The sequence below is a fragment of the Chionomys nivalis genome, chromosome 20, assembly GCF_950005125.1.
Source record: "Chionomys nivalis chromosome 20, mChiNiv1.1, whole genome shotgun sequence".
Classification (NCBI taxonomy): domain Eukaryota; kingdom Metazoa; phylum Chordata; class Mammalia; order Rodentia; family Cricetidae; genus Chionomys; species Chionomys nivalis.
Window position 1 is genome coordinate 39,949,191 of NC_080105.1, and position 18,807 is coordinate 39,967,997.

At 40.4% G+C, this 18,807-nt stretch overlaps 1 protein-coding gene across 1 annotated transcript in view; it reads left to right on the forward strand.

Annotated features, from left to right (window-relative positions):
• The window catches only part of Tnks (tankyrase), a 146,455-nt gene extending 127,961 nt beyond the window's left edge, over positions 1-18,494 (forward strand). The window contains exons 20-27 of the mRNA XM_057752365.1: positions 422-504; positions 6,185-6,305; positions 7,465-7,562; positions 9,142-9,216; positions 10,294-10,399; positions 10,666-10,852; positions 15,427-15,583; positions 17,994-18,494. Of these exons, the coding sequence (XP_057608348.1) occupies positions 422-504; positions 6,185-6,305; positions 7,465-7,562; positions 9,142-9,216; positions 10,294-10,399; positions 10,666-10,852; positions 15,427-15,583; positions 17,994-18,080 (914 nt within the window). The 3' untranslated portion in view covers positions 18,081-18,494. The remainder of the gene's footprint in view (positions 1-421; positions 505-6,184; positions 6,306-7,464; positions 7,563-9,141; positions 9,217-10,293; positions 10,400-10,665; positions 10,853-15,426; positions 15,584-17,993) is intronic.
• Positions 18,495-18,807: the final 313 nt, after the last annotated feature.

Sequence of the window (18,807 nt, forward strand, 5' to 3'; positions counted from 1 at the left end):
TTATAATATATAGACCATATTTTAGTTCTATATTTTGTATGTTTTAGAATTAATGTGAGTATTATTCTATTGTTATGCCAAAGATAAAATTCAGAATAACTTGAAGTACTTAAGTTAAATATGTGTATTTGGCATTATTTTATATCATGTAAAATCATCTGTATAAGCAAAGGTCAAGAAATAGGGTTATGCTAGGTAATGGTGGTACACTTCTTCAATCCCAGCACTTGGGAGGCAGAGGCAGGCCAACCTAGTTTACAGAGTGAGTTCCGGAACAGCCAGGCTGTTACCCAGAGAAACCCTGTCTTGAAAATGGGTCAGTGAGTGAATGAATGAAAATAAAGAAATTGAGTTATATGGAAATGCTGAAACCTTCCATAGAATTAGAAAATTCTAAGAGATTTAAATGTTTCTGTTTTAGTTGCGGGTCTTGATATGAATATCAGCCAATTCCTTAAAAGCCTTGGCCTTGAGCATCTCCGGGATATCTTTGAAACAGAGCAGGTAAACTCTTGTGTACTTTTTCAGCTTTTCAGCTATTGGGTTATTTATTACCACACATTTTTTTATTTGAACTTGCAGCTATTTGTTTTCTGTATTACATATCCTCTTTATTTTGTGGCCTAAAGTGTTCCACAATCTGCCTCATGCGTAATCTATTTGTTTCAGGTATGTTTGCACTATGTTAGCTGTCTGTGATGTTTCTGGAGAAGCCAGGGAACCCAATACTCTGTGCATCTCTCCATCTATCTGACAGTTGGGAGACCTATCCTTTCTCTTTAAGAGCAGTCTTTCTCAGTGGATTGTCATGTCAAGTTAGACCCTGAGAAGTGAGGTACAAGCTATTGGGAGAACACTTGGTGAACTTAGATCAAGAAACTGCCTCAATAATACTGTTTTATTTTGTCTTGAGTTTTTTGTTTCCAAAAGACACTGGCACTTATATCCTCATCTCGTGTGTTTACTAGTGAGAACTCTTCTGTTTGCTGGACTGTGTTGTCAAGGATAATAAGTTTCTACTGCTGTGTTCTGTGATAATACTGAAGATGAAATTGAGTTTAGTGTCACTGCTGGAGAAAGGGAGAGGCACTTAGAGCCCAGTACATCATTCTCCCAGTTGTAGAGTTACCTCCTTACACCATGTCAGCCTTTCTGGCAGGGAAATAGACTATAGTGGTTCATGTCTTTTTAAGATCTATCCAGCTTCAGGAACTTGTTCAGATCCCTGTGTTTTGTGACTTGTGATCCACAATCTGCCCCATGCACAAAAGTCTGTTCTTTAGTAGGTATGTGCTCTAACTTCAGTAGAGCTACATGACAGGTGACCACAGACTGGGTAGCCTAACAGGACTCTCTTTTCTCAGGAGACTGAAATCCAGTTGTCAAGGTGCGCCCCCTGCAGCCATTCTAGAATAGTCCACTCCCTGCCCTTCCTGCCCCTTGATTTGTGGTCTCACCACTCCAGACTCTGCTGCTGTTGTCACTCTGCCTTGTCCTGTGTCTCTTACTGGAACACTTCCTTTAAATTGGGTCCTCCCGAGTGTTTCCTGGTCTCAAGATCCTTAATTTAAGCATTTAAAGACAACTTGCTCCAAAAAGTGTTAACTCGTTTGGAACTTATCGCTTCTAGGGAGAAGGGCCTCCTTTTTGTTGTTGTTGTTGTTTTGTTTTGTTTTCATTTTAGTTTTTGTTTTTCGGAGAAGGGCTTTCTTTGTGTAGTCCTGACTGTACTGGAATTAGCTCTGTAGGCCAGGCACAAAGATCTGCCTGCCTGTGCCTCTCAAGTGCTGGGATTGATTAAAGGTGTGTAGCACTACCTTTTTGAAGGCTCAGCCCAACTCATAGCAAGTATGTATATATGAACTTTCCTCTTTTTTTCAGTTTCCCAAGAGTGGGTTTCTCTGTGTAACAGCCTGGCTGTCCTGGAACTTGTTTTGTAGACCAGGCTGGCCTTGAACTCATAGCACTCCTACTGCCCCTGCCTCCCAAATCCTGGGATTAAAGGCATGCACCACCACCACCCAAATGAGCTTTCATATCTTTTTAAGACCTAGGCAATTTGTCATAGACTTGCCCTTCCCAACCATCAGCCTCTACAGGTAACCCCCTTCTGTAATCAATAAACTCACCCAGTATTTCAGTATGTGACATAGCTAGAATGTGCTTCACGGGTGCTTACACTGACTTTTATTCTTTGTAAGCTTGTAGTCGTCTTTAACTTATATACCTTGGGTTACTATAGGTAGGTGGCACACTCCTATAACTAGCACTTGGGAGGATGAAGCAGGAGGATCACAAAGTTGAGGTTAGCCTAGACCATTAGAAGATAATCTGGGCTTTAGTGAAACCTTATTTCAAAAAATATCTGGAAGGCAGTTTGTTTGCTTATTTGTTGTTCTTGTTATGTTTTTATATGATTTATAGTAAGATTTTATTATGCTTTTATTTCTTTGGTTAAATAAATTTTACATTTATTATAGTTCATCCTTAGTATTTTTAATGACTCAAACAGTTGAAATAGAATTGAACTAAAATTGAACTAACTAAACACTTTGGTCTGTTTTTCTCTGACTGTAAAGCGGATTAAGAGGCATTTAGCCTACCACTTCTCTTGCCAGTCAGTTAAGCACACCTACAATATGTGAATGCTTAAAGTTCCTGGTGAAATTGGGTGTTTTTGTCAACTTTGAAGTCATACTTTGTTATGGGTCTTCATTTGTGGTAAAGAGGTTACACTCTACTGTAAGGGTCTCCTCTCCCTGCCATCTGGTCATCTTCTGGGAGAGCACTGTAAACAGTGAGGCTTTACGTTGTTTGACCACATCCTCTGCTATAGCCACATGAACAACTGCATCCCTTCATTCTGAATCATGATTGAAGTAATTGTCTTGGTTTAATAAGCCAAAGACCATAATTCAGACAAGTGACTCTGCCTCCTGTTGAGAGCTTTTCCTCGAACTGTAGTTGTGCGTTTTTGTCAGCTTGCCTTGTAATGTGCAGCCCTGTTTGCTCTTTCCTTCTCATGGGGATTCTCTTTGTCAGTGCCTGACCTCCTGGGGTGTGTTTCTCTCGGGTTATTGACTTAGTAGTTAGATGATTCAGCCTTCAATAACTTTTTCTGACTGCTTGGCGTTTTCATGTTTTTAGTATTCCTTTTTCCTGGTTTTGTTCTATTGATTTTTTTTGTCCAGAATAATTTGTGTCCTTTTCATAGTCCAGATGTTAACTGCTGCACTTATGTATATTAGCTATTGTAGCCACCTCCTCTAGATCAGTGCTGTGCCTTCTTAGTGCCCAACCATGTTTGACCACCTTCTGTGCTGCTGTATTTACTGTATCAAGTGCAGGTGTTTAGTCCTCAGTTATAAAATAGTAAGTCCAGTTAATTCTTCCTTAGCATACCATTAGAATTTTCTGTCATGAGCATTCTACAGCAGCCCAGTGATGTGTATAGCGTGGAAGTGTACAGTACATGTATTGTCAACATACTTGTGTAGAGTGGAAGTGTGCAGTACATGCATTGTGTCCCCTGAGACTCTGACATACTGTATGCTGCTCTTCTTTTCGTATATGTGTCTGCCCTCTCCCTGGGAGGTGGGAGATCATTTTTCCAGTACGGGAAGAGCTTTACTGTACCATATTTTCAGCTCCACCTTCACACTCCATTGCTCAGAAATCTGGTCTCTTACTCCAAATATACCAGAATCCCTTCTAATTAACTTTAACACTGTGTAATATCAACTCCCACTTAAAATGTAGCTTCCTATCTAGAGGGCTCATGTCTATGAGAAAGAAAATTTAGATTTATATTGTAATTTCTGGAGCTCAACTGCTATAACTGGGTGCATTTATAGTCAACCTATATATTTTCACAGAAAGTGACCATATACGTTTTTCTTTCAAATTGTGATAAAACAAAGCTTGAACTCAAATAAATTCGTTGTAAATATGATTATAAAGTCGCTGCCACCACCACCACCCAAGTAAAAGATTTTTTTCAGTTAAAATAATTTTCTCTCCACACAAATCTTAGGAGACATGGCATTTACTTTGCATGCTGACCTATTTTATCTCGTAAATGAATAAGCCTTACTTTAAAGATTTTATATTGATGTAGACATGAGTAACTCCCTCCCCCCCAGAGAAAATAACTAGGGAAGCAAACTTGTGATTCCTTCCAAATACCTAAGCATGTTCTCTGACTGTTTCCCCCGTACCAAAGAGGTTTAAAGATAATAAAAGAGTTGATTGAATATAAGGGACAAAGTACTGTTCTGTCATTTCCACTTTATCACTGTTAGTAACTGGTCAGTGAGGGTAGCTCACCCACACCCAAGGGGGGGATTATAATCAGGGCAGGAATGCTAGGGGCTGAGGATCCCTGGCAGCCATTTTAGAGGCTGCTTTGTAAACTGGAGTATAGTAACCCCAGGGTTCCTTTGCTCAGGCAAGGGGCTTGGGCAAGGAGTTTTACATCCTTTTTTTTTTCTGCAGTTCTCTATATTAAACTTCATTTCTTTCTCTAGAATGTGATTATAAATATTCTTTCTTTAGGGTTTTGTTTTGATTTCTAGTCTGGTTTTGATACCCTTCAGCTATATACTATGTGCATCAATTAAAAAGATTTTGAAGCATATAATCTAAAGTTACCACCTATATATGAGGCCGTGTTTCTATTGTCAGCTGTGTTTAAACTGAAGTATAAAATATATCGATGAGAAAGATAGCAGTAACACTGTTCACAAATTATGTTAAAATCAGCACTAACTTAAAATATAAAGATTCCTATTTTGTAAACTGTTCTGTTTCAAAGATGAATATTTCATCTAGTGCCTTGTTGTCTTTTGAAAGTTCTGTTGAAAACTTGCTTTGGGTGATTAGAAGTGAGTTGCTCATTTTGTAGAATGAAACAATTATTCTTCAATGGCCACTTAGCAGTAATATGCTAAATTACTGCAGAGAATGAGCAGTGGTGTTCCTTGCCCTGAGATGATCCCGCTCATTGTGTAATGTTTCATTTTGACAGTAAAAATCAGAGCTCTGGGCCTGATTTGTCCTTTTGTGTTTAAGTGTAAAGATTGAGAAAGTTATGTACATATAAAAATGTATTTAGTTTGTATACAGTGTTCTACCCACAGGCCAGAAGAGGGCACCAGGTCTTATTATGGACGGTTGTGAGCCACAATATGGTTGCTGGGAATTGAGTTCAGTACCTCTGAAAGAGCAGCCAGTGTTCTTAACCTCTGAGCCATCTCTTCGGGTTGGATACTTATGATTCTTTAATCTTGTATGAGTTAGATTTTTTAAAGTCTATAAAAATATTTCAGTTCTCCAAAGAAAGAAAAAACGAGCGACAGACCTATATTTATCCCGGGGCCTTTTCTGTCCTGGAAAACTACCGGTGCCATTCTGGCCACAGGTGATTTCAGAACTTTGCCACTGGGTGGAGGCAGAGTCACAATTACTACATCCCACAAAGCTATAAGGAAATCAGCAAGCTCCTGCTTGTCATCTGAGATGAATCACCAGAACTCAAAGGCCACCATTCTGTGCAAACATCGAATGTGTTAGGCAGAAGGATTGCTAACCTGACAATTTATGAGCTTAAAAACCATCTCTCTCTTTTTTCCAAACTGGGGTTTCTGATGTCGCTTCTTTATAAAAATGACCTCTGGTCTAAACCTAAACTTTAAGTCTAACTACTTCCTGAGGCCACTACTGGCTTGCTTACTTTCTGGCACTGGGAATTTTCTTGTCTAAGGTAGGCTTGCTTTGCCACACTGTGATTAATTAAAATGCTTCTCCCTTCCCTCTGCTCTCCATTTCTGCTACCCACATGATACTGAATTTGTGATCTTCCCATTTTCAAGCTGCTAATCCATCTATCTGAGGGCAAACAGAAAATGGTAGAATTGAAATCAGAAAAAAAAACATGGCAGTGATCATTCGTCTCCCATCACACTGGCTCTCTGTCTTAATTCTTCATCTGCTTGAAGCAAATGCAGAGTGTTTTTACTGAGCTAGAAGGCTCCCACTCTTCTTAAGCAGCTTGAAGGCCATGTTTTTTATAAGGAAACAGGTTCTTTAACTTGCGTGGTAGTCATAGCACTATACACAGGTGCAAGAGCTTATATCCTCCAAAGAGCTGTTACAGATTTAGTATGTAATTTCTTTCGTTTTGCAGATTACATTAGATGTGTTGGCTGATATGGGTCATGAAGAATTGAAAGAAATAGGCATCAATGCATATGGGCACCGCCACAAGCTAATTAAGGGCGTTGAAAGACTTTTGGGTGGACAACAAGGTAAGCTATTTAAAAATGTTTTTTATGTTTATATGTATCATATATTTTATATATAATTTATGAATATTTTAATAAATATTTCTTCACTAAGTTCTGAATATAAAGACTGGTTTGAGAGTCTGAGCACGTGCAGATAACAGGTATAGGGCCCGCTGCCTTCCTCAGCTCAACCAATCACTTTCACTAACTGGGCAAGCCTGGGATCATTTCTCTCCCTATCTCCATCTATCTGGAGAGACTTTATGGCCTGAATTTGCTCTCAAATCTTTGTTTTTCCCCACTGCTGTCACCTAACTCAAGCCATCATTCTCTCTGCTGCGCCTCAGAGCCTCTGTCAGCTTCTCCCCTGCCTGCATCTTGACCTCCCTGGGCCTTGTCCAGTGCTGCCAGAGGACCCTCCAGCATGAGTCCGACCCTCTCTCTTGCACTGAACCCGTCCATAGCACCCTGTGCTGTCGGGGTAAAATCAGACACTGACACGCGACTTATAAGCTGACCTTTCTTATTTCATTTTGAGCTCTTCTCTCACCCTCAGGACCACAGCTCATCCATGTCCATCACCCGTGCCCTTCATTGTCACAGGCATCTTCTCTTCCATGTTTATTGTGTTTTTTCTTGTTAGAAGCATTGCCATAGAGGAGAGAAAGTAAAGACAAGGAAACAAGTCGTTTATCTATGGAGTTGATTAAAAGTTTCAAGAATTGCATGCAACCAAAACTCAGACAATTTTGAATTTGATTCTTGTTTTTTTTTTCAAATATGTATTTTAGTCAACCCTATGAAATGAACAGATAAGTTCTGTTGGTGATCATTTTAAGCCATCCCAAGATTTTTCGAGGACAATTCTTGTATTTTAGAGCTCAGTCCATTATAATTCAGTGCATGTGTCTCTTTTGAGTATGCATGTCATCAGCTTTGTTCATGATTGACTTCAGTTCAGCAGGTGTTCACAGGAGTGCCTAAGTCCCTCAACACCTAATATCCTCATGTGCCTCTGGTATATTTGCTAAGCAGGCTGTATTTGAGGTGGAGATGAACAGTGCAGGCTGTTCCAAACTGTCAGTTATTTATAACCAAGTTTTTCATAAACTGAGTGGAGCTGGGGTGATGTGGACTTGTGCTTTACACGTTTGTTTGGTTTTTGTTTTTTCTTCTACAGGAACCAATCCATATTTGACTTTTCACTGTGTGAATCAAGGGACTATTTTGCTAGATCTTGCTCCAGAAGACAAAGAGTATCAGTCAGTAGAAGAAGAGGTAATTGGTTTCTATTTTCCCAAATTCTGTTAAGACTGTTTTCCGAGAGACATCAGCTCACCTTATTCTGTTCTGGGGTCACTGCCTGTTGCTCATTCTCAGTCCCCAGCAAGCATTTGAATGTGATCATAAACTAACACTATACATTGCTGTTGTATCACAAGTCTGTGTGTAGAATAGCTCTATCTTTTTATCCTGGAAATTTTGTAAGTTTTAAATCATGCAAATAATAATTCTTTTAGAACATTTTCATACAGTAAGATGCACCTAAGATTGAGATAGAACAAGAACCTTGTCTCATAAACAGAAAATACCTTCTAGTCTTTTTTTTTTTTTTTTTTTTTTTGATTTTTCGAGACAGGGTTTCTCCATAGCTTTTGGTTCCTGTCCTGGAACTAGCTCTTGTAGACCAGGCTGGCCTCAAACTCACAGAGATCCTCCTGCCTCTGCCTCCAAGTCCTGGGATTAAAGACGTGCGCCACCACCGCCCGGCTAGTCTTTTTTTTTTTAATGTAATTATTAAGTGTGTTTCTTTAGGACAGTGTCTGGTTACATGTGCTTCTATCTTACAATTAATTTCCGTAGTCACAGTTCTTTCCAACACTATTTGTAATAATTGCTTATGAAAGGGGCATGGAATTTCCTCTGCACTGGTGTCTTGTATGTCCTGCCCCTAAGGCCATATCTAACTGTCATTGTGAGTAAGCTGCCTGGCAGCTTATACAAACACCCAAGCAGAAACTGGATTGCCTCAGTTAAGGGTTTTCTGTTGTTGTTTGCTTTATTTATTTTTTTTAATTTTTAGTGCTCATATTATCCCTATTCAGTGCTAGGAAATCCCACTAGGAAATACAGAATTGTCATGCCCTGTAGTAATGCTTCAGTTCACATTCAGGAAGATGGTGTGTCTTCTGGTACCTTATTGACCCATTGTCTCTTAGTAAATTCTGGTCATGTAAGATGAATGCTGGAGTGTGAGTAGAGTTCACTCCACGTCAGTTGCCAGAGACGCAGCATTTCTGTGATGCTGACTTGAAACCTGGGGTCTCACTTAAATCTTTAAAGCACCTTCTTTTCCATAATAATTTTTAATTTCATAATGAAAGTATTAGCAGTTCAGGAGAAGGTTACCCACTTAATTGTGAAAAACACTTAGCTTCTCTTGCCTGAGTTGATATATCAAGATCCCAAAGATAATTGAGAGAAAATGAAATAATATTTTTAAAATATTTATTTTTAGCATTTAATCTAATGTGGTTTAAGTTGACTAACATTTTAGTTTCACTTATTCAGTAACAAAATAGTAATCATACATTATTTAAAGTAATAATTTTTTTCAGTTTCCCTATTGTGTTTCAAAAATTCATCTAAAACTTTTATCAGAAAATGCTTACATTAGTACTCATGACCATTTCCTGATACAAAAACTTATTAAATTTGTTGATCAGTGTGTAATGAGCCCGTTTATGAGATTCAGACTCATCAGGGAGACAGCTGGGAGAACTGGAATATGCTGAGATAGCAGAAGGAGTGCACACTGTCGGCTCTCATGAACTTAATTATCCCCTTTGTTCTGCAGATGCAGAGTACTATCCGAGAGCACAGAGATGGTGGAAATGCTGGTGGCATTTTCAACAGATACAATGTCATCCGGGTAAGTTTGTAAAGTTTTTATGGTGAAAATTGGATTACAAAACTAACACAAAAATAATGTAGACAGTGAAAAGAACTGTAAGAATTTCGAAGGAAAAAATTCAAATTGTCAAAAATAATCATCTGTTGTCCTGAAACCACCTGTTCTCTTCACTGTAACCTCTAACCCTCAAAACCAAACCGGGCCAAAAATTGAGACACCCTGAAAACAGCAAAGCTCCAAACAGAAGGCCGGTCACACGGCAACTAGTGAAGTGCCACAGATGTCCTGCCGTCACAGACGTCCTGTGCGTCCTCAGGTCCTCAACAGCAGTGGCTTTTTGCTTTAAACTATTTGAAAATAGCGTTTAGTAAAGCCTAGATTGTCTACTTGTCATCCATGAGATCAGAATGCATGTCTCTCAAGTCACAGAAAAAGCTGTGTGGCCATTGCCTGCTTTTTAGAGGCTGGAGTGAAGGTGAGTTGCATCTGTTGAGAACTGGTTTAATCATCTCTTAATAGATTTACAGGGATTATCCTGGTGAATATCAAATAAGCCATAAAGGTTTTGTTATTGGTTGGAATACAAAATAGAGGCAGCGAGGAAATGGCTTAGTGGATATAGTGTGAGCTATATCCACACAAACGCAAGGGGCCGAGTTAGAATCCCCAACATGCATGTGAAGACCAGGCATGGTGGTGTGCACCCTTATCTCAGCCAGGAGACAGAGATAGGAAGATCCCGAAAGCTCTCTCACAGCTAGTATAGCCAACAGTAGACTTCAGGGTCAGTGAGGGGCCTGCCTCAAAAGTAAGGTGGAGATGAGAGAACAGAATTCTCATCATTGGTTTCTGGCTTCACACTCATGGGCACTCGCTTCCCTGCACATGCACACATACAAAACAGTAACAAGAACTATAAAAGTTGTGTCACGGAAAGCTAGCCTGTTAACTGAATTCCACGGACACAGTGACTTTTAGATAATGTGGCAAACAAAACAAAATTGACACCACCAAAGGAAAAACTAATTGTCATTTTAAATCAGATACTTAATATTTATATTTAACTAATAACAACTTTTTCCTTCCTTCCTGAAGATTCAGAAAGTTGTGAACAAAAAGCTGAGGGAGCGGTTCTGTCACAGACAGAAAGAGGTGTCTGAGGAGAATCACAACCATCACAATGAACGCATGCTGTTCCACGGTGAGTGCCTGCACTTCGGGGCTGAGGGACAGGAAAGCCCATGGGATTAGTAACATGTTTGCATTTATTGGACTGGAATAATTGCTAGTTGTCTAATGATTTGCATGTTGACACAGTCTTTCCCAAGTATGTGCAATGTGAATGGCTTTCTGAACTTCTGAACTCAAATTCCAACTTGAACCCACCTGGGTTTTTCTTTTTCGTCTTTTGTATTAGTGTATTTGGTGAAAATAGTGTAAAATAATTTTTCTACCTTTATATTTTAGGTTCTCCTTTCATTAATGCAATTATTCATAAAGGGTTTGATGAGCGACATGCATATATTGGAGGGATGTTTGGAGCTGGAATTTACTTTGCTGAAAACTCCTCAAAAAGCAACCAGTATGTTTATGGGATTGGAGGAGGCACGGGCTGCCCCACTCACAAAGACCGGTCATGTTATATATGCCACAGGTAAGCGTCCTGCAGCGAGTGGAATGGTTGCCACCCTCTGCTAACTAAATGAGTAGAGCAGCTTCTGTTGAACTTGCTGGTCAGCCTTTGCTCCAGAGCAGTGACTGAAGTGCTGGTACCAGTGGTGCGAACCAAACCCATGTACTCGGTGCAGCTTGTATGAAGCTGCATTTCAGTCCTTACTTAGCATCTTTACTAGAAAACACAGAATAAGAACCATAGCACAAAAGCCATGGTCACGTCTGAGCATAGAAGCTCAGGTCGTGAGACTCAAGGCCACATTTCTGCTGTTTCTAGTGATGTGGCTTGTTTTTAGGCAGCTTAATAATAATTCCCCTTGGAAAGTCCAGCTTCAAAACATCAGCTTTGGAATTAATAGCAAGCAGGTGAGTGTCAGCTTTGTCGGTGTTGTTGTTGTTTGAGGGTTTTGTTTTGTTTTTTTGGTTGGTTGGTTTGGGAATTTTGTTTTGTTTTTTTCAAGACAAGGTTTCTCTGTGTAGCCCTGGCTGTCCTGGAACTCACTCTGTAGATCAGACAGGCCTCAAACTCAGAGATCTAGACTGATCTACCTCTGCCTCTGCCTCCTAAGTGCTTGGATTAAAGGTATGTGCCACGCCACCACCGCCCAGCTGAATATCAGCTTTTTAAAATAGAATTTCATAATTCAGAAGTTGGAGAAAATTACATTTAAGTGAGTGAAAAAGCAATATTTCTTTCCCCACCAATAGAAAACAATAAAAAGATTAGGATTTATTGCAATTGTTTTTGATTATTTATTCTTTGGCAATTTCATAAATTGTATCCTGATCATACCCCAGCTACCCCTTGCACGTGCCCCAGACCCCACCTTCTTTTCCCCACCGACCTTAATGTCTTTATGAGTTTTGATCATTCTCTCGGTCTGATTGAGCTACTGGAGTGTGCATGAGTGAAGCTGGGTCACCCACCATAGCCACACCCCAAAATAAACTACCTCTCCCAGAAGCCCTTAGTTGCCTATAGCTCCTCAACTGGCTTGATCCAGCGTGGATGATGACCATAGCTGCTGTGACCTCACGAGTGCAGTGACCAGATCCTGTCCTAAGGCAGTATCTCACAGATCTCCTCGCTATCCTCCTGCTCTTCCATCGCTTCCATCCCCTCCACAATGTTCCCTGAGCCTTGGCCAGGTTGATGGAGATGTCCTCTGTAGGGCTGAGCTCCCAGCATCTGACCAGCTGTAAATCTGCACTGATTGCGGCCTCCTCAAAGGGCTTCCCTAGTGTGGAGAGTAGTACCAATAGACGGGTATATGCATAAACATTTAGGTGGCAACTTTAGATCATGTCCATTTCACAAAACATCAATAGTAGATTTACCCGGATCTCCCCAGCGTGGACTTTGTCTCAGTTTACAGTGCCATATGCTACTTTTTAAACTACTCAATGTATGTTTTTAGAAAGTTATATGAATAAGGTATCTTATGATTCAGTTAATACCTTAAAATGTAAACTTGAAATTCCTTATAACTAATGCCCTTAAACTTATCTGCAGTTGCATTTTTTTTGTTGTTGTTGTTTTGTTTTTTTGTTTTCGAGACAGGGTTTCTCTGTGGTTTTGGAGCCTGTCCTGGAACTCGAACTCACAGAGATCCGCCTGCCTCTGCCTCCCAAGTGCTGGGATTAAAGGCGTGCGCCACCACCGCCCGGCTGCATTATTTTTTTAAACTACTCATCTGCAACTCTAAAATGGATACCATATCCTCAGAAGGAAACTTTTTTTCCATTAAGAGCAGCACTGTAATTAAAAACAGAGAAATTCCTAAGCATCAATGATATCTCAAAACATGCCTCCCATGGAGGCAGGACCTAAAATGAACACTAAAGTGAACCTAACTGAGGATTAATGGGCACTTAAACTGTAAAATTAGACAGACAAGTTTATGTCCTAGCCAGGACCTCTTAGAAAATGGAGCCTGAACAAAAGCATGCAGCTTGCACTTGATTGGCAAGGGTAGTCCCCAGGAAGCAGGAAGGAGGCAGAGCGCACACAGTGATGAGCATGGGGAGCAAGCTGGTCATGGCTCCATTAACAAGCACAGTTCACTGTGCAGCCCATGAGATGCCTTCAGAGGAACTGCAGAAACTGCTGTACCTCAGAACAATGATGTTTGAGTGAAGAAAAGAAATGGATTTTCTCTGCTGGCTCCCATCTCATGTTTGCCGACATTTGCCTCCAGGTGCTCACCCCTCTGTTTCTAGCTGTTGCATCTACATAATACCACAAACATGAACCAAGTCGGCTCCAGCACCTACTCACTTGTATCTTCGTGCTCTAACTAGGTCGGTCCAGCAGACTAGGTCTATTCCTGGAAGCAGAAAACAGGAGGCCGAGGCCTGTCTAGTCAAGTATCGTGTCATATAACATTGAGAATGCCCAGAGCTGCTGACAGGACACTATGCCATGATGTTAAAGATGAGCTGAGAAAGCTTCTTTGGGGCTCTGTAGTTAAGAACACTTGTTGCTCTTGCAGAGAGCCCGAGTTCTAGAATTCTCGTGGTGGCACACATCCATCTATAACTCCAGTTTCAAGTTCCAGGGGATCTGACACTCTCTTGGCTTTTGTGGGTACCGGGCATATACATGGTATACAAACATACACATACATACTCATATAATATAAAACAAAACCTTAAATAATGTGTCATCCTAATATAGAAGGAGACCTTTTTTTCCTATAAGACCTACAAGAAAATACAAGTGGTAACCAAGCCTTTATCCCAAAGGGTTACCAGTGGCATCCAGCTGAAAAACCAGCGATTTTAACAGTGGGACTAATTGTATTACTTAGTTAAATGTATAGTGTTTAAGGGTTGCCTTTCTTTAAAGGGATGGGCAGTAATTATCTTGAGCTTTGTGTGTATCCTTGTGTCCTTATAAAAGACTCATCCCTTCCCTTGGAGTACAGAAACAGCTGTGTAAATCAGTGCAGGCTTTAATCTAGTAAGATTATATTTACAAAACCAGGTGCCAGCTAGTTTTAAACCAATGGCTATAGCTTATAATTTCCAGTCAACCAGTTTTTCTTATCCTGTACAATATTTCTTATCCTGTACATCTGCCTCAATTTCAATATTAGATTTTCAGTCATGTATTTAAGCTGGTTGATTTTTGGTTTTTCAAGACAGGGTTTCTTTGTATAGCCGTGGCTGTCCTGGAACTTATTCTGTAGACCAGGCTGGCCTCAAACTCACAGAAACTTACCAATGATTCCCAAGTGCTGGGATTAAAAGCGTGTATCACCACTGCTCAGCTAAACTACGTATTTTTGTTCATGTTTTACTTTTTTTTATTACTATGTCTATCATCCTAGTTTTTACTGTTTACCCATAATGAGTCAAGCCTAATCTTGTCTGGGGAGATGGCACAAGAGGTGAAAGCATCTGCCAGGCTAGCGTGATGACCCAGGTTTGAATCCCCACAGTCAATGTAAAATCCAAGTGCATAGCATGAGTGTTTGTAAGCCCGACACTTCTCCCTGGGAGCTCTGAGGCCAGCCGGCCTCATTACACAGAGGCAAAAATGTTCCGGGCGGTGGTGGCGCACGCCTTTAATCCCAGCTCTCGGGAGGCAGAGGCAGGCGGATCTCTGTGAGTTCGAGACCAGCCTGGTCTACAAGAGCTAGTTCCAGGACAGGCTCCAAAGCTACAGAGAAACCCTGTCTCGAAAAACCAAAAAAAAAAAAAAAAAAAAAAAAAAAAATAATAATAATAATAATAATTAAAAAAAAAAATTCCACCAGTAGAAGGCAAAGACCAACATGCTGTGTGATATGTGTAGGGGCATTCCACATGCTAACACACACACACACACATCACACAACAATACTAATCTCAGGTATTGTTCCCATCTGACTCCTTTCTTTCTGTGCACTCGTGCAAACTCAGCTTTCTCTTGCTCATCCTTTCACTTGGCACAGCTCATCCCCAGCTCCTCTATAAAGGATCACGATCTTTTTAAGACAGGGTTTCTCCATAGCTTTAGGGTCTGTCTTTAGAACTAACTCTAGCATACAGGGTGACCTCGAACTCACAGAGATCTGCCTGCCTCTGCCTCCCGAGTGCTGGGATTAAAGGCGTGCGCCACCATTACCAGGTCGATTCTAATAAGATTTATGCTGCACAGTCTCTCAGTTCCTCCACTCTTTCTCACCGCTTTCCTCTCCTGTGCTCATGAATAACTGAGTTCGAGGCCAGCCTGGTTCACAGTTCCAGAATGGCAAGGAAGACCTGTTTCCAGAAACAAACAAACAAAAAAAGTGCATGCCTTTGTTTGTTAGTTCGTGTGTGTGTGTCTGTGTCTGTGTCTGTGTCCTATGCTATATTGATATGCTACTTCAGCACTGCCTTAAACTGTTGGTCTAACTATTGATATTGAGCCTGACAATTGTTAGATAGTAAATTGGTATATCAAATTTTATCCCATTGCTATATACAAACGAGAATAGCATTTAAATTAGGTTGCATTTTGTGGATTTTTCTTTTTTAAAAACACTAATAAACCTAATTTTAAGTATTGCTTTATGTTTTCTTTAGACAAATGCTTTTCTGCAGAGTGACCCTTGGGAAATCCTTTTTGCAATTCAGCACCATGAAAATGGCTCACGCTCCTCCAGGGCATCATTCAGTCATTGGTAGACCAAGTGTCAACGGGCTGGCGTATGCTGAATATGTCATCTACCGAGGAGAACAGGTATGTTACTGGTCAAATGAGCACAAGCAAGTCACTAAACCATCCTTTAAAAAAAAAAGATGCTACTTCAGACAGCATCTACAGTCACTGCAGGCGCAGCATGCATATCTGCTCGATATAGGCCGGTTGCAGGAACTTTGCGTATTATTCTCATCATAGCCCTCAGCCTTGAGACTCAGAAAGCTACAGTGTATTTAATCCTGCCACCCTCTTGAGGCTCCAAAATGAAACTAGAAAAAAATAGTGGAAATGTACATACAGAGAAATGCATACACAAATAAACTTTCTAGAGTTTCAAACCAGCCCTCAACTGCCAGCACTAAATGTCACCCATTTTGTCTGAATGCAAAAGTCAGGTTTTTCTAGCCTTAATTAAAAACCATAAATAGCCTGAAGTAAAAGAAAAAAATAAGAAAGTAACTACATAAAGGTAATGTATTAAAATATTTTTTTCTATGTGCTGTCTTGAGCAGAGTAGTGTGTGTAGTTGGGGAAGAATTGCAAAGATCTCTTGAACTCCTTTTTACTAAGTTTGTTTATTGTGGTAGTACAGATAAAATAACAAAACTCTGTTAGATATATTACAGGGTTGAGCAAGAGAGTAAATGCATAGTAAATGCATTAACTTTTGGGAACTATGGTTCTTACGATAGAAGAAGGGCATATCATATGGGATAAGAGAAAGGTTAAAAACATGAATGTATGAAGTTGCTTTAATTAATTAATAGGAATTTGTGGTTTCTAACATATCAATAGATATATAGATGTTTGTTCATATATGTATGTTTAGGTCTATGTATAAATATAAGTACATACGTACATATAATTTTTTAACTCTACTGAAAGCAAAGACACCCCAATAGCAATGAAAAGCTAGGGCCCAATCCTTCAAACCATTCCTGGCTAGAAGGAACCAGGGTTGGAACAGAGTAGGTACAACTTCAGATAGCTTGTTATACCAGAAAGTAATGAGGTGCTCAGAAATGAAAATGTAGAGGCATAGCACAGGGACCTAAAAACCATTGAAGGAGTTTCCTCTGGCCAAATCTGAGAAATTTGCATACCAAAATAAATACAGTACTGAATTGGGGGGGAGTAAATAAGTATTTGTTACTCTTTACTGCTGAATGAGTGAGAAAGGGGATTTCTTGGCTCATGGTAGAATACCATAAATAGAAGTGGGAGGAATTCCCACCTGCAAACCATCATGGTTAGCTCAAGCAAGAATGGACGCTGAATTTAGAAGGTAATTTCCATAAGAGGAATATTTGCATGCTTGTTTCAAAGCTACAAGGACCAGAGGCAGTAATCACCACTGAGGAAAGAGGAAAGTGCCTTGACCAACTAATCACAGTGTACATCACTCATTAGGGACAGGTGGTGGAGATAAGGGCATCATAGCCTGGAGAGCATATGGGGAGGCATCCCAGAGACTCTGTTTTAAAAAGTGAAAAACTAAACTTGGTAACTGCTTAGAACCTCCTCCTAAAGGGTTTGATAGGGTGATGGGACAAATCTGCTGAGGGAAACGTGGAAGTGCCTTGAGGAAATGAGATGCACGCAGTGTTTTCCTGGAGAACACTTGTCACAGGTGGGCTTCTCCACAGGGGTCACATCAGCTGCAGGATCTGCTAATTGCATCGTTTTCCATGAACAGTTTTCCCTGAGTTTAGGAAGTTTTCCTCTCCTAGTCTCTTTGTTCTCCCTAGTTATTCAATTATATTTGATTCTTACTGTCTAACATTTTCAAGAACACATGGCTGTTTTAGTTGGAGAATATTGTGGATGGGAATTTTTTAAGGGTTGAAAGATATACTGAAATTAGTGTATAACTAAAAGGAAAATTGGCTTTGATTAAGACATGATTAGACTTAAATATCAGGAGAGGCTGGTGTGTGACTCCGAGGTGGAGCCCTTGCCTCTATGTCCAGACCCTGAATTCACTCACCCGCACGTGGGTGGGGAGAAGAGTGATCTGTGCTCTTTACTTCACACCTACATCAGATAGAAAGAGACATTCTCTGGTTAGTGATTGCTACCAAGGTTTTGTACATTTTACTGAAATGATATGTACAATGCTGGCTTATGGCCGGGCTGTGGTGGCGCACACTGTTAATCCCAGCACTCGGGAGGCAGAGGCAGGCTGATCTCTATGAGTTCGAGGCCAGCCTGGTCTACAAGAGCTAGTTCCAGGACAGGCTCCAAAACCACAGAGAAACCCTGTTTTAGAGAGGGTGGGGGGATGCTGCCTTATGTAAGGTAAAGAAAACAGTATAAGTAGAAATACTATACAAATAATTTTGTAGATGGTGGATTTATATGTGTTTATGCAGCCCAACTTCTGAGTAAGTAAGTCAGACTTACATCCTTCAAGGGGATGATGAATTGTTTGCCTTCTTGGCCTTTCCAGGCATATCCAGAATATCTCATCACCTACCAGATCATGAAGCCGGAAGCCCCTTCACAGACCACAACAGCTGCAGAGCAGAAGACCTAGTGACTACCCTGGTAAAGGCCAGAGTGAGTCAAACCTGCAACTGGATTACAGTGGATTGCTTCCAACAACAACAAAAAAAACAATATTCTCTAACCCAACAGCCAAGAAATGTGCTGTTTGTCTTTTATAACGCGTTGCTCGAGTGATGGTACAGTGAGTGGCTGAGCACTCTCACCTGCCTCTTCCCTTTGAGGAGATGTTTACTGGGTGGCCCTGATCATGCCTCGTCGGGCTCCTTTTCCTACGGTTAACCATTTCTAAAGCAAGTTGCTTTGCTTGCGACACAGAAATGGGAAAAGGGAATATTCACACACTACATTTTCTTTATTGTGTTTGGCACATGTATAGCAGATAGACACATGTGACGGGCTCATTTTTAGTTTTGCAAAACATACATGGTTGATGCTTCTTGTTGTTTGTTTGTTGTTGTCGTTGTTACTTTGAAAATGAGCCAGAGTCTTCCTGGGATATTTTGCAGAATCACATTGACTAAAATCCTTAGCAATGCAGTCAGAGCTTCTGACCAAGCAAACTGCTTCCACTTCTCTTGTTAGATTTTGTATCTCCGCGTCTTGTGAGCATTAAAGAAGAGCATCAAGGTTTAGTTTCCTTTTCTAAACTGACCCATCTGAAAAGGAAGGGTGCAAACACCTCTCTGTGCTCTTTGCAGTCTGCAGGGTTCACAGGACCATGCTACACATGCTCAAAGAGCATTCGTTGCCAGGGA